This window comes from Elgaria multicarinata, chromosome 13, assembly GCF_023053635.1.
Source record: "Elgaria multicarinata webbii isolate HBS135686 ecotype San Diego chromosome 13, rElgMul1.1.pri, whole genome shotgun sequence".
NCBI classification, from domain to species: domain Eukaryota; kingdom Metazoa; phylum Chordata; class Lepidosauria; order Squamata; family Anguidae; genus Elgaria; species Elgaria multicarinata.
The window spans coordinates 13,165,340-13,181,699 of NC_086183.1; the positions used below are offsets into that span (position 1 = coordinate 13,165,340).

A 16,360-nucleotide genomic window follows, 5' to 3' on the forward strand; every position below is an offset into this window, starting at 1 on the left:
GTCCTTAAACTGTTTGGGGCTGGGCTGTTTGAAGGTCTGCCTTCTCTCAAATGAGCCTGCCTGGGATTTAAGATCAACCTCCAAGATCCTGGTCCCTCGCCCACCAATAAGCTCCGTTGCTAGATGAGATTATATGGAAAGGAGTTCTCTGATGTTATAAGCTTTAGCAATCTTTGATTTTTACCAGCAAAACAAATGTGATGGTTTTGGGAAGAAACTGCTGTTCGGTGGAACAGCTTATGCTTGATGTGTACAATGTCCCAGGTTCGTCTCCACCTAAATAGAAGAAGAAAGGGTTAGGCAGCAGGTGATGGGGGAAGACCAGTGCCTGAGACCTTGGTTGCCAGTTGATCAGCCTTCCCCATCCTGGTGCTGTCCCAATGTTTTGGACATCATGGGCAAGCCCTATGAAGAGAGACTGAAAGAACTGGGCATGTTTAGCCTGGAGAAGATAAGATGGAGGGGAGTCATGATAGCACTATCCACACACTTGAAAGGTTGTCACACAGAGGAGGGCCAGGATCTCTACTTGATCCTCCCAGAGTACAGTACACGGAATAATGGGCTCAAGTTACAGGAATCCAGATTCCGGCTGGGCATCAGGAAAAACTTCCTGACTGTTAGAGCAGTACAACAATGGAACCAGTTACCTAGGGAGGTTGTGGGCTCTCCCACACTAGAGGCCTTCAAGAGGCAGCTAGACAGCCATCTGTCAGGTGTGCTTTAAGGTGGATTCCTGCAGTGAGCAGGGGGTTGGACTCGATGGCTTTATAGGCCCCTTCCAACTCTACTATTCTATGATTCTATGAACTCTAATCAGCCCCTGCCAGTTTGGACAGTGGCTGGGAATGTGGTCCAAGACATCTGGAGAGTACCAGGTTGGGGAAAGCTGGAGAAGACAATGGCAGATGAGATAGGCAAAGACTCTGGCCTGTTCATAAGGCTACATCCTCTTTTCATGGCTGTTCTTTCCGCTGCTTCTCCAGCCCATTAGGGAAGAGTACTACAAAGGCAAGTACTGCAGAGTGTGGCAGAACATATCCTACTGGGGCCATAAGAAGAACATCTACACCATGTGGGTGACCAACACCAGCTGCGGTGTGTCGCCTGTGCACTACGAGATGAGGGGCTACAACACGTTGCTGGGATCCCACTATGACAAGTATGAAATTGACTACAGCGACTTCTCCAACAGCTTCCCAGCTTCCGTCTTTGTCCTGAAGCCCAATGGTGCGTAAGAGCATTATCGCATCGTAGCGTTTTAACCATTTATTGCTACAAACAGCAAATCTTATTTACTTCTGGGCTGTTTTTAAACTGACACACTTTCCCGAGGAAGGGTTTTCGCTCAAAGGCCCCAGTGCAGCCATGGAAAGGTCCATTAAAATCAGAGCCAGCTTCAGTTTTAGCCTTAAGAAGAGAAGACTGAGGGGAGACATGATAGCACTCTTGAAATACTTGGAAGGTTGTCACACAGAGGAGGGCCAGGATCTCTTCTTGATCCTCCCAGAGTGCAGGACATGGAATAATGGGCTCAAGCTACAGGAAGCCAGATTCCGGCTGGACATCAGGAAAAACTTCCTGACTGTTGGAGCAGGATGACAATGGAACCAATTATCTAGGGAGGTTGTGGGCTCTCCCACACTAGAGGCCTTCAAGAGGCAGCTGGACAACCATCTGTCAGGGATGCTTTAGGGTGGATTCCTGCATTGAGCAGGGGGTTGGACTTGATGGCCTTGTAGGCCCCTTCCAACTCTACCATTCTATGTTTCTATGATTCTATAAGAAGAACCATGCTGGATCAGACCAAGGGTTTGGTCTTATAGGCCCCTTCCAACTCTACTATTCTGGGATTCTATGATTCAAAGGAAGGCATCTGCTGAGGCGCCCTGCCCAAGGGCCCTCAAATACCTGGAGTCAGCACTGTGAAATTCATAGATTTAAGCTTGTTTACCTCTGTGCTGGATGATAGCCAAAGCACATTGGGGAACCTGTTTCCCAAGAACTTTGACAGGTAAAGAAACTACACACGCTTTTATGACACCACATTTTCATCCTGCCTATGTGTTGTTTCCATATAGAATTACTGCCCCTCTGTGTTTAGCTGCTTCTTACGCTTCTTCTTCTTCTTAATATATGAATATTCCCTCTTCTCAGCCCCACCTTTCCTCTGAATTTAAAACTAGAGCTGAGGGAAACCATCCCCTTTAAATTCTCCACCCTATTACAGGCAGCAAAGTTGGAGGTACCATTTTGCCAAATATTCTCCAGAAAAAGGGGAGAAATTCTTCTACAGTTTCTTAGGGGGTGAGGGAGCAGCATAGCCTTTTCCTTATTTTTTCCTGCTGTCTTTTGATGCTGCCTCAAGTAGAGGAAACTGTACTGGCCACCATTTTGCATCCCCCATAATGCTCCAGGCCTAGAATTGTTCTGGTGCTTTATGGGGGGGTGGGAGAAGTGGTAGCCGCCACAAAAAAGGCAGAAAATACTTGGTAAACAATCTACAAAATGCCCTCTCTTTTTTTTCTGGGGAAGGGGTGAAAAAAGAAGACTATCAGAAAAAAGTCTCTTCTGAAAAAATGTTGGCACAATTCTAATTAAAACTCTTACAGAAATGGTTTCAATACCAAAGTTGGAAATGAGGCCTCCTCCCTCTCTTCCTCCTCACATTTTTCATGCCAACAAGATGTCATGGCTTTAAGAGCCAAGTGGAATTAGCACAGATGTTAAAACAATGTGATTGGGACACCTTTCCTTGGAACTGTGCTGAAAGGCCCCAGGGCACAACCTCCACACCTTGCTTCAGTACACCCGGAAGTATGCTGTGTTGAACTGTATGGTTTATGGGCCTCTGCTTTTCAGATGTTTTCTGGCTTTGATGCACCTTGCCCTGCCCTATGGCCTGTGAAGACTTTGTATTTTGAAACCTGTACTAAAGTAAAGTCAGATTGGCATCAACGGTAGGCGCGGTCGGGCTCTTGCCAAGGGCAGGAGGCAGCTTCCCCACTCTGCCAAATGGTCAGGCTGGCACTGATGGGTCCATCGTCCCAGGCTGTTCCCCAAACTTAGGGCAGCTTTCTGTGCCCTAGTGGGTTCGGGACTCCAACTCACAGGATTCTTAACCATTGGCTGTGCTGGCATGGGCAGATGGGAGTTGAAGTCCAAAACATTGGGAGGTCACCAGGCTAGGGAAGGCCAACTTAGGGGTATTTTTAGAGCCCGTGTGCATTTTGACATCTGCGTTTGTGTGCTTTTCTCCCTAGAAACAAAACTCTGTGACGCATTACCAGGGGACTCTGCAGAACACTATATCATGGCAAATCCCATGGCAGATTTTGTCGGGGGACAAGAGGACCGGGCCCACCAGCTGTTCCACCATTACAAGAAACGGTTTGGGAAGACCTATGACACAGAGCGGGAGATGGAACACAGGAAGCACACCTTCACCCACAACATGAGGTACGGGGGCACTGTGAGTTGGGGCGGCAAGAAACAGAGAGGTTGAGGTGGTGGTGACTGAAAAAACAGAGGAGTAAGAAGAAGCGGCATTGAGAGGCATTTGAGTAGCATCATCTCATCTTCTAATTGAAGGGATTATTATGATGCCTCCTGTTAGAAAGGCAATTAGCAGAGTAAAAACAAAAGGAAAAAATAGAATGAGCATTTACCAGTCCTACATGCACACAAGGGTGTCTTAGTAAAGGTCTGACTCTTCTTCAGTGAAAGGAAGGAAACAGTTTACAGGCAAATATGGTGCAAAGTTTTCGAAAGAGTTTCTTCACTCCATTTTGTGTTCCGTTACACTGGCAGGAGCAAGAGTAAACACCTGTGCTCCCGGCAATGGTGGAAGTCAGAGAGGGAAGGAGAGGGAAGGAAGGGGAGGAGCAAAAAGAAGAAATCACAGGAAACCACATTGTAGACTATAAAGATCCTAGCTGTGGTTAAAGTTCCCATGAATTAACAAACTTCTAGGGCTGTGCACAGACCCGCCGAACCGCTTCGTGGCCCGATCCGCAACTTTTGGATCAGGCCGATATGCTTCGGGTCCATCCGACCCTCCCCCGTTCTGCGGAGCGAGATCTGGAGGGGCGGTTCAAGATTTCCCCCCCCCTTCCCTACTTACTTGCCTTCGTGGCGGACGGCGGAGGCAGGTAAGTGAGGAATGGGGGCAAAATGGGGGCTGAATAAGCCCCCTGCCCCCTACCTGGCTCTGCCACCATCACCGCACGGACTGCGGCATTGGCAGAGCCAAGTAAGCCCAACTCCCGCGCCACTTACCTGCCTCCATCGCAGTCCGGTGCAGGCTTCAACTGAGGCCCAGGCCTCAAAGCGGAAGCAGGCTGCGGCCTGCTCCTCTGGCTTGAGGCCTGGCCCTCAGTTAAAGCTGGTGCCAGACTGCGACGGAGGCAGGTAAGTCCCCCTCCCCCGTCCCTTTACCTGGCTCTGTCGCTGCCCGGACTCTGGTGGTGGTGGCAGTGCCAGGTGAGCCCCCCTCCCCCCCAATTACCAGCATTCAGAGCTCCGGATGGAGGCGAACCGCTTCGCCTCGATCCGCAGCTTCCCCAACCCAATCCGAACCCGCCTTTGGTTAGTCTTACTAACTTCAACACAGCCCTCTTCCAGTAACTTGCAGACGAGGTTTCAATATTTCCAAAACTAACTTGGATGTCTTTTTCCATAATGCCCAATGTGTGGATCTGTTTATTGTTGCTATTGAGAAGGAGAGGGTGTACTCTGCACATGCTTGGATGCACTTTTTGTCTTCATTATTATTTAAAATGTATTCACCAGGGTTCAGCCACGCCTTTTTAAGGCAGGGTTCTAGGGCTGAGCCTTCACTCAAATTAAGATTTGGGGAGGGGGGTTGCACCTTCCATGAAGCCACCCACTACTCTGTTGGGCAACTTCATTTATTTATTTGAAGCATTTTTATTCTGCTATTCAGCCTAAAAGGCTCCCAAAATGGCTTACAAATAATCAATAAAATAAGACAGCTCCAGCTTACAATCTAAAAGAAGGCAACACATGAAGAAAAAGTCACAGGGAGGGAAGAGGAGGAAAATATTAAATCTTTCAGCACGGCTGGTGGAATGGCCCCATTTCCTGCTGTGCTCTCCCTCAGAATAGCTTGCAGGAACGGCTGGTGCTAGTGACGCCTGTGTCTCCAGCTAAGCTTTGGCGTTATGCTTCACAGCAACTTTTATTATTTAATACATCTATATGCTGCCCTTCTGTAGCAAGTATTTGGTTTACCATCAGGAACAGACAGCATAATCATAAAAAACATAATATTAATCACAACAGCAGAGTAAAATCATCACAAAACCAAGTATTAAAATCGGTCCTGAAAATCTCATCAAATGGTAAAAGCCTCAATGGGCCCGTTCAGAAGACACCTTAAACCATGGCTTTAACCATGGTGGTTAAGCCAGAAAGCTGGGCCGTGTTCAGAAGACACTTTAAACTACAGTGACTAAGGCTTTTTGCTTTATTCACCATGGTTAAAGACATGTTTTAAGGTGTCTTCTGAACACAACCTGGCCTTTTGGCTTAGCCACCATGGCTAAAGCCATGGTTTAAGGTGTCTTCTGAACACAACCTGGCCTTCTGGCTTAGCCACCATGAATGGGGCCAATAAGAAAAGGCAATACCATGGGCACCAGGCAAGCCTAGAGCTCTTGGATCATGTGTTCCTCACCTGGCAGAGGTACCTGAGAGTGCTTTACTTGGCTTTCACAACCCAGGCACTGTACTAAGACATAAACCAGGCAGAATTGATCTTGAAAGGAAAAGACTGCCTTCGTAGCTCTGATATCTATCGCCTCAGCCCTCTCCCATACCCTACCTCTTGTGACCGAAAAATCTTTGAGCGTAAAAAAAGTTGGCCAAGGACAGCAAGTCAGAGCCGACTCCTGTCCAACTCTTTCTCCTCAAATGGCTTTCCTTCTCTCTCCTGCACCTGCCCACCAGGTTTGTCCACTCCAAGAACCGGGCCAACCTCTCCTTCAAGATGGCCCTGAACCACTTGGCTGACCTCACCCAGGAGGAGATGGCCGTGATGAGAGGCAAGCTCAAGAGCACAGCGCCCAACAACGGGCTGCCTTTCCCTGAGGAGAACTACGTGGGCCTCATCCTGCCGCAGAGCATAGACTGGCGGCTCTATGGTGAGTGGCGTTGGGAGGCAATCCTATTTAAGCAAGGGTGCCATTAGGGCAGAGTTACAGACATTGGTTGGGGAGGGGGCAGGATTGCCCTTCCCAAAACCAATGATGTCATCTGGCCCCATGCAGACTGTCATTTGCTCGGCATCCCGTGGACACAGTGGAGATGCTCCTTTAGAGTTCTGGCAAGTTCTGACTGAAACCCAGACCAGATTCACCGCTCCACTGGCATCAGAGCCATCAGCCTCCACTGTGTGGACCACAAAGAGCAGTTGCTCTTCCCAACACTGGCCGAGTCCCCTCCGGCCACATCATTGCTCTTATCTCTAACTCAGATTGGAGATAATCAGAGGCAATTCCTTCCATGATGCCTATTCCCCCAAAGTGCAGGACTTTGAGACCAATCCCAACTGCCAGGAGGCACTAAAGGCTGGATCAGGCCCCCAGGCCAGGGGTTCTGCCCTCCTGCGATTAGCAGGTGGGATAGCTGCTCCTCTCCTCCACCTCCTCCTCATTGTTGTTGTTGCTGTGGTTGTGGTTGTGAAACCATACTTAGAATACTGTGTACAGTTCTGGTCACCACACCTAAAAAAGGATATTACAGAGATGGAAAAAGTGCAGAAAAGGGCAACTAAAATGATTAAGGGGCTGGAGCATCTCCCCAGCGAGGGAAGGTTACATCAGCTGGGATTGTTTAGCTTGAGAAGAGGAGGCTAAGGGGAGACATGATAGAGGTGTACAAAATTATGCATGGTGTGGAGAATGTGGATAGGGAGTCAATAAGCCTGTGTGCACCAGTTGCTGGGGATCATGGGTGGGAGGGTGCTGTTGCACCATGTTCTGCTTGTTCATCCCTGGCCGATGGCTGGTTGGCCACTGTGTGAACAGAGTGCTGGACTAGATGGACCCTTGGTTTGTTCCAGTATGGAACCTCCTCCTCCTCCTCCTCCTCCTCCTCCTCCTTCTTCTTCTTCCCATGGGTAGGCCACTAACCTTTTTGCAGCAAATGGTTAGTGAGCGTGTTTAAACCATGGTTCTGTAGCCACCATGGTTAGGAATGGTTCACACAACACGCTAAGACATAATGTTCAGCTCAAAAATGCTTAACCCCCGTGGCTTAGTGTGTCGTCTGAATAGGGGCTGTCTCTGGGCAATTCATTCATGCTCCAAGCTAAAGCCATCAAAAACTAAGTCAGAGGAGATGGCAATGGAAGCTCCTGATGGTTTTCATGTTTGCTTAAGAAGTAGCTCTGTGAATGTTGCACTTCGACGGGAGCGATGGCACCAGGAGAGGGGGGGAATTAATTCTCCCCCCTCCCCCTGTTGTTTTCCAATCAGATTTGGACTCAGGCTCCCTCCCTGTGGAAAAATGAGAAACTGCATAGAACTAAAACGCACCAATCCATTCATCCTTAGGCGGTAGCAGTTATGCAAGGCTCCAATCCGCTTCTCTTTGTTCTCCCTAGGTGCAGTGACTCCAGTCAAGGACCAGGCTGTGTGTGGCTCCTGCTGGAGTTTTTCTAGCACCGGATCCCTGGAAGGGGCTCTCTTCCTCAAGGTAAGAGCTTGTCCAGCCTTCTCCAACCTGGTGCCCTCCAGATGGGTTGGACCACAATTCTCTGCCGGCGTGGCCATTATCTTCCTCTAACTGAACAGAAATAAAACAATACATCGTATGAAAGAATCAGGATGTGGGTGCAATTAATGTAAGAGAAATGCTTTAGAACAGCCTTCCCCATATGTTTTGGACTACAACTCCCATCCTGCCCAAACCTTGGCCGTACTGGCTGGGGATTATGGGAGTTGTAGTCCAATGCCTCTGGAGGCTACTACATTGGGGAAGGCTACCTCTGAAAGGGAAATTTAATGGAGAAAAACAGGGATTTGAATTTCAACAAATTTTCGCAAGAAGTTGCAGCTTTTCCCTGTTGTGCTTGTTGGTTTGTGCTAGTGCACTAGGTCTGGGATGCTATTGCATACGACCCTACGTTTTTAATAACCATCAAAACCACATGACCTGGAAGCACATTTCCTGGTGCTTCCAGTTTCATACCGCATGTTGAAGCAGGTGGCGGTTTTCTGCCCTTGTCAGGATATGAGGTAGACAAGTGGTTCAGGTGATGGACGGCTACTCCATTGTGCTCTGCATGTGTGGGTTCGTATCCCATCTTTATTGTCAATTTTTGGGGGAGGGGCCATAGTGCAGTGGTAGAGCACTTGTTTTGCATGCAGAAGGTCCCAGGTTCAGTCCCCAGCTTCTCCAGGTAGGGCGGGAAAAGAAACCAACCTGTGTCAGGGATTGCAAACAAGCTGAGCTTGGAAAAAAACTATTAGAAGCTACTGACTTCTCCTCTTTGGCTCAACACAGCTCAGTTGGAAGCAAAGCCTGTAGATAGCAGATATTCAGCGGATACTTCCAGGATACAGAGCTAGCTTTATAGCAGGAATAATATTAATGCTCCACAGGATTAGGAATAAAGCACTGCAACAGGTTCAGTAAACACGAATATAACATTTACTTTGAGGTAGATATTTGCAGGATCAAGACATACAAGCAATACTCACGAAACGTAACACTTTCAGAAATACATCACACAGGAGAGAAGTTGCAAACTGTACAGACACTCTTTATATACAGATATAGCAGATCACAGATCAATCAATTAACACCATATCCCAATTGTCAATTAACCCTTGACATTGGCTGATGCAATGACTTAGCCTGATGCAATCTTCCTCAAGACTTGCCTCAGCTCCGGTTGTCACAAAAATCTGGACAATAAAAATCCAACCCCGACAACCTGAAACCTTGGAAAGCTGCTGCCAGCCAGTGTCGACACTACCAGGCTAGATGGACCCATCTAAGGCAGCTTCTGATGTCCCTATGATATGCAGCCAAACCTGATCTTTGCTTCTTTCCCATTCCCCAGACTGGGCAGCTCATCCCGCTGTCTCAGCAAATCCTCATTGACTGTTCTTGGGGCTTTGGGAACTACGCCTGTGATGGTGGCGAGGAGTCGCAAGCATTTGAGTGGGTCATGAAACATGGCGGCATTGCCACCACGGAGTCCTATGGGCCATACAAAGGCCAGGTGAGTTGCTGGAATGTATCTATTGGGGTACAGGGTGCCGCCAGACAACAGTACCTGTGTGAGGAAAGCCAACACGGGTCAAGATTAGCTCTGAAATGGGGAGAGACGCGAACAACGTGTTAGCAGCGCTGTCGGGACTTCGGCAAGGGCAGTGGCCCCAACCTTTCCTAGTCAGTGGGTGCACTGGGGATTTTGAGGAAGTGGTGGTGAGTGCTGTCACAAAATGGCTACCATAGGGGGTTCAGGTTTGCCCTTTCACAAAATAGCTGCCATGGTGGGCATGGCCAGTCACAAAGCACTCCTTTCCCAGAAGGCCTGCTAGTGAGACTAAAAGAAAAGTAACTAACGCCAGGCAGAGGTGGAGGCCAGGGGGTTGAGCTTCATATAAAACCACTGTTCTGAACCCTAAATGAAGGTGGTGCAGGAGGCCAACCTCCCAGATCATAAAAACGATCTTAAGAAATAACATAAAAACGAGGCAGGTCAAGAGCCTGAAAGAGGCCTAGAACACTGTAGGAACACTGGAGCCCATCACAACCATGGAGATCCCAATGGCCAAGCTGATTGAATCCAAGACCTCTGTAGGGTATCAGGTGGGAGACAGTTGCCTTAGGACGTGCAGGCAATTCAGGCAGCCACCCAGCCCCATGTATTCAGGGAATGCACAGGAAGGCAGGTTTGTGCCCTCTAGCCATGTCCTGCGCTGCAACTTCAGTGTTGGTGTGCGGGCGGGCATGTGTACAGCTGTGCATGTCTGTGTACGGCTTCTCCGCACAAGTGGGTAGCTGTTGGGGGGTCATGGCGAGCGGGTGTAATTCCCTCTTTCATGTTTATTGAGTGAGCATTATTGGTACGAACAGCCACGTTCTGTGTGACGGGTTGGGGGGCCCTCTGTAGGGCTGTGCACCCCCTCCCCGAACCACTTTGGATCCCGATCCGGACTGGGCCCAAACCAGTTCGGGTTGATCTGGGCCTTCCCCGATCTGCTCTGGAGTGAGATCCGGAGGTCTGGATCAAGATTCGCCCCCCATTTTGCCCCCCCCTTCCCCACTTACTTGCCTCCGTGGCGGAGGCAGGTAAATGGGGAAGGGGGACAAAATGGGGGCTGAATAAGTCCCCATCCCCCTCTTACCTGGCACCACTGCCGCACGGACTGCAGCAGCGCCAGGAAAGCCCTCTCCCCCCCCTCACTTACCTGCGTCCGTTGTGGTCTGGGTGGCAGCTTCAACTGCGGCCCAGGCCTCGGGCCGGAAACAGACCACGGCTTGATTCGGGCTTGAGGCCTGGGCCCCAGTTGAAGCTGTTGCCCAGACCACAACAGACGCAGGTAAGCCCCCCCCCTGCCCCCTTACCTGGCTCTGCTGCTGTCACCGCATGGACTGCCCCCTCCCCCCCCCACTTAACTGCGTCCAGAGCTTTGGAACGGTCCAAATCGGTTTGCGCTGATCCGGACCTCCACCGATCCGCTCCGGAACCGGGCTTCAGAGGTCCGGATCAGCCTGCTCCACTTCGGATCCGGGGATCCGTAATGGAGCAGAGCACACCCCTACCCCTTTGGCCTGCGGACCGAATTCAGGCCACCCCATCTGGCCCGCAGAAGCCTTGCCCTAAAGCCCCTCTCCCATCAGAGAAAAGGGTGTGGCTAGGAGAGCAACTGAACTGTGGCCTTTAAGGGACGCTTCCTGAGGCTTAGTCCGCTTCTCTTCTCTCTCACCTTCCCCGTTTGGGGAAAAGGCAAAGCAGCTGGAGCGAGTCTCAGGTGGCACCAAAAAATGGTGAGTTGTGGCTGAGTCAACTTTGCATCTCCCTCCCTCACCAGGGGTGAGTGGTGGGCCACGTTGGTGCACAACTCCGTCAGCCCCTTCAGGAGCAGCTCCTCAAGGAGCCGGCAGAGTCCCGTCTGTGGGAGGGCATGCGTACCTGTGGGTGTGTCCATGTGCTTGTGAGTATGTGTGTGGGAAGCATATCAGGGCACATGGTCCCACCCACTGCCAGCAGGCGGCTCTGGACGTGCTTCTCTGCAGCCAGTTAAGCCCTCTGGCCAAAATAGGTAACCCGCCCCTGCTATAGGTGTGTGTTAGGCTTGCTCAGGTGTGCATATGGCGGCAGAAGTTTACACGTGGGCAGCGAAAGAGAGATGCATGTAGGTGGATCATTGTGGCTTGCTTTGCATCTGATGAAGCTGCTTGCCCAGCAGCAGAGAGGAGGAGGAGGGCCAGATGAATCCTTCAGTTCAACAGATCTAAAGCATAGGCCAGGCGTGGGCAACCTTGAACTCTACGCCAAGTCCGGTCCTCCAAGGTTCTCCAGAAGGCCACAAAAAATGTTGTACAAGAGAAAGATGCAGCTAATTAAGAGTCATTAAATAAAGCCTATGAATTTTAAAATAGGGCCGCCATAATTTCCCCCTTGTTTATGCTGAAATAAGAAAGAACCTAGCAACCTTCCAGGTGGCAAAGGATCATCCTTCAAAGTGAACATACCAGCTCTTCAGAAGGTCATGCCAAGAGAACATAGAACATAAGAGGAGCTATGCTGGATCAGACCAAGGGTCCATCTAGTCCAGCACTCTGTTCACACAGTAGCCAAACAGCTGTTGACCAGGAACCCACAAGCAGGACAAGAGTGGAATAGCACTCTCTTGCCCGTGTTCCCCAGCAACTGGTGTATAGGCTTACTGCCTCTGATACTGGAGGTAGCACATAGCCTTCAGGACTATTATTATTATTATTATTATTATTATTATTATTATTATTATTATTATTATTTATATAGCACCATCAATGTACATGGTGCTGTACAGACTAAAACAGTAAATAGCAAGACCCTGCCGCATAGGCTTACATTCTAATAAAATCATAATAAAACAATAAGGATGGGAAGAGAATGCAAACAGGCACAGGGTAGGGTAAACAGGCACTGGGTAGGGGAAAACTAACAGTATAAAGTCAGAACAAAATCAAGTTTTAAAAGCTTTAGGAAAAAGAAAAGTTTTTAGCTGAGCTTTAAAAGCTGCGGTTGAACTTGTAGTTCTCAAATGTTCTGGAAGAGCGTTCCAGGCGTAAGGGGCAGCAGAATAAAATGGACGAAGCCGAGCAAGGGAAGTAGAGACCCATGGGCAGGCGAGAAACATGGCATCAGAGGAGCGAAGAGCACGAGCAGGGGAATAGTGTGAGATGAGAGAGGAGAGATAGGAAGTAGCCATTGATAGCCTTCTCCTCTAAGAAGCCATCCAAACTGGTGGCCATCACTGCATCCTGTGGTGGCGAATTCCATAGTTTAACTATGTGCAGTGTGAAGAAGTCCTTCCTGTTATCTATCCTGAATCTCCCAGCAAAACACATGGGATAAAGACAGTTTCTAGTAATTTGAGAAGGGGAGAAAAATGTCTCCTCATCCACATTCTCCACACCATGCATAATTTTGTAGCTGTTCTTCATACCCTTGACATCTAGCCAGGACTAGAGGTAATAGATTTGTTAGACTCCAGGATGTATGTGTAGGAACAAATGTCTCCAAAGAGACATTTAAGAAGTCCCTAAAGGGTGATGAATGAAATGATGAATGGAATTTTCCTTTGTACATGATGCACGCTTTCTGTCCCTCTCTCTCCATCAGAATGGCTTCTGTCATAGCAACAAGACTCAGCTGGTGGGCAAGCTGTCAGGTTATGTCAATGTCACTTCTGGGAACAATACAGCGCTGATGGCAGCCATCTACAAACACGGACCCGTGTCCGTCAGCATTGACGCCTCCCACAGAACCTTCTCCTTCTATTCCAACGGCGTTTACTATGAACCCAAATGCAGTAAGTGCCAGCATACCACATTGGTGTTGGAAACGGTAAATCCATCCCTGGGATGCTTCCCGGGAGCAATTGGTACAACGTGCATGTGATCCAGGGCGGTTGATGAGCTAACCCCCTCTTCCTGGGCTTTGTTGCAGTGAAATTGGAATCTAATGAAACGAAATACTCATTTCCATAGGGTACGGAATGCTTTTTTTGTACTATCTGAGCAGACGTCGTGAGGAACGCTAGCTTGCAGTTCAAAAGGGCTAAGCACTTAAGCTGCAATCCTATCCTCATTTACTTGAGAATAAGCTCTGTTGAACTTGATGAGATTTAACGGCACAGCACTGTTACAAGCAGATGTTTCACAGCTAGGTGTGTCAGGCTGTAATCCCATGCATCGTACCTGTGAGCGGGGCCCGTTGAACACAGTGGGACTTACTTCCATGAAACTTGGATAGGATTCCTCTGTCAAGCTGCCTCCTAAGTAGTAAGGTGGAACACCACCCATGTGGGTCTAAGACTGAGGTGGGCAACGTGCAGCTCCTAGGTTGTATGCCCCCCCCGCCCCCTCTGCCACTGAATTTATTGGTGGGAGAAATCCCAGCGGTTTTAGCACTACAGAGTGCTAAAAGTGTTGCATTTGGCTCGAGGACAAGCTAAATTCGACCCTTTTGGTGCACAATAGTGGTTTGGTGCCAAAGAATATCTAATTGAGCTCGTGTGTGTGTGTGTGTGGTGTGTGTGTGTGTAAGATAAAGAATTGTGCCACATTGCAGCCGGGCTGATGATCTGTTTTACGGCTGTGCTCCGCTTCTGAGAAGGTGACTGGATGTTGTAGCCAGGATGTCTGCATGGTTAGATAATATGGGGGAGGAGGGGGTGTAGGCATTCAAATGGGGTTCTGCCAGGTAATGTGATGATTTCAGGTTTTAATGTCACTAGGACCGCTGGGAAGGAGAACTGAAGATCCTCCATTTTTGAAAATATTAAATCCATTGAACTTTCTTCATCTGTGGTGAACCTAGACACTTTCTTCATTGGTAGAAACTAGAAGTAGAGATCAGTTGGGCAGTCTTGATATTAACAAAGCTGGAAATAAATTCAGATCCTGTGCTAGGTAATCTGTACAGTTCTGTTGGGTAACCCTGGTTTCTTGTATTATGAGAGTGGGCGTCCCCTTCTGATAAAGGCCACCATGTATGGAACTTTGAAGCTGCAACTTCCAGAAATGCAGCGTGATGGTCTTTCTTCTTGTCCCCGTGCCTGTGGTGTTCCTTTGCAAAGGTTACACTCCCCCTGAAAGACTGTGTTTGCAGCTTGGGGGTGCTTCTGGATCCGTCGCTCCAAATGACAGCCCAGGATGTCTGCATGGTGACGGCCAGGAGTGCCTACTATCAGCTTCGGCTGATACGCCAGCTGCGCCCCTTCCTAGAGTCGGAAGACCTAAAGACGGTTGTGCACGTGCTGGTAACTTTGAGGCTCGACTGCTGCAATGCGCTCTACATAGGGCTACTTTTGTGCCTAGTTCGGAAACATCAATTAGTTCAAAATATGACAGCCAGGCTGGTCACCGGTACATCTAGGGGTGACCCCATTACACCAGTTTTAAAATCTCTTCACTGGCTGCCAATTAGTTTCTGGGCAAAGTATAAAGTGTTGGTTATCACCTTTAAAGCCTACATGGTTTGGATCCAGGCTACCTGCGGGATTGCCTTCTCCGGTACAATCCGCCCCGCACACTCAGGTCCTCTGGGAAGAATTTACTCTAGCCAGCAAAAACAAGGCTGACAACTATTACCCAGAAGACCTTTTCTTCTGCCGCTCCCAGTTTGTGGAATGGCTTGCCGGGAGAGATTCGTCAACTTAACAGTCTTCCAGAATTTAAGAAAGCCATAAAGACTGGTCTCTTCCGGCAGGTCTACCCAGTTGAATTTTAAGATGCCTTTTAATAATGTGCTGCTTTTAATAATGTATTATTTTTAACTGTTTTAATTAGTTATATGTGTTTTATGGTGTTTGTATTTGTGTTGAACCCTGCCTCAATCCAGAGGGAGAGGCGGGTAACAAATAAATTTATTATTATTATTATTATTATTATTATTATTATTATTATTATTATTATTATTATTATTATTGCCCTACTTGTTAAAGCTTCCATCTGTACAAAACTGACTCTTGTGTGTTTTCTTTACCCCCTTTCAGAAAACAAAAGGGGTCAACTGGATCACGCAGTCCTTGCTGTGGGCTACGGTGTTCTCCAAGGAAAACAGTACTGGCTTATCAAGAACTCCTGGTCCACCTACTGGGGTAACGATGGCTACATCCTCATGTCCATGAAAGACAACAACTGTGGAGTCGCTACGGATGCCACTTTCCCCGTTATGTCATAACTGGACTACACCAGGACAAGCTCTTTCAGGCATCCTCAAAAAAGTGATCCGGTTCCCAATTTTATTTTTTCACAGAAATCAGCATCCCTTTACCCCACAACTGCCAAACCTCTCCAATATATTCATTCATGTATTGGAATCTTAGTCAAAGAACTGGAAGAGACTCAGGGAATTGTTTGCTTTTTAATTGAATTTTTACTGTTTTAAGTTGTATTTGTACTGGCTTTGTTATCTTGCTAGCTGCTTTGTGAAGGCTTTTTTTTTTTTTGCCTTGAAAAGTGGGGTATAAATACTGAAATAAATATTCGTCAATCCAAAGTTTATTGTACCAGCCAAAGGCCATGACAAATACATCAAAAGAAAGCATTCATACATATATATAGTAGTACAAATACCTCGAAAATACACAGATAACTTGAAACGTACCATATGAGTCCCAACCGTCATCGAACTTTCTTCAAAAATTCTGGAGGAGGCACTTCATTGGCCAACCTTCCATCTTTCAGCATTCCATTTCCTGAAGCCCTCTAAGAGGAATCGAAGCAGACGTTTTCTAGGGTGTTTTGTCCTTTCTCCATGAAAACCTTGCAGTCTTTTATTTTTTTAAAAAAAACAACCTTGCAAAACAAGATGGTGCAACACTCAGAAATGTGGAGTAGATTCCATAATCACCCCCACGCACCCCTCTCTCTCTCTCTCTCTCTCACACACACACACACACACCTATCTTCTAACTACCTTCTCTGACATTCCAGCCCTTACCTGATAGACTATCCTTGTACATAGGACTCATCTACACCAAGCAGGATATTGCACTATGAAAGCGGTATATAAAAGGCAGGAGCCACACCAAGCAGGGCATAGCGGTATGAAAGCAGTCTATGGTCTGTGTCCAAGGGCCCCAACAGTTGTCAGTGCACTTCA

At 48.1% G+C, this 16,360-nt stretch overlaps 1 protein-coding gene across 1 annotated transcript in view; it reads left to right on the forward strand.

The window, feature by feature from the left end:
* LOC134408261 (digestive cysteine proteinase 2-like) overlaps positions 1 to 15,747 on the forward strand; it is a 34,853-nt gene extending 19,106 nt beyond the window's left edge. The window contains exons 5-11 of the mRNA XM_063140470.1: positions 987 to 1,230; positions 3,264 to 3,459; positions 5,971 to 6,164; positions 7,628 to 7,719; positions 9,092 to 9,253; positions 12,872 to 13,061; positions 15,249 to 15,747. Of these exons, the coding sequence (XP_062996540.1) occupies positions 987 to 1,230; positions 3,264 to 3,459; positions 5,971 to 6,164; positions 7,628 to 7,719; positions 9,092 to 9,253; positions 12,872 to 13,061; positions 15,249 to 15,436 (1,266 nt within the window). The 3' untranslated portion in view covers positions 15,437 to 15,747. The remainder of the gene's footprint in view (positions 1 to 986; positions 1,231 to 3,263; positions 3,460 to 5,970; positions 6,165 to 7,627; positions 7,720 to 9,091; positions 9,254 to 12,871; positions 13,062 to 15,248) is intronic.
* Positions 15,748 to 16,360: the final 613 nt, after the last annotated feature.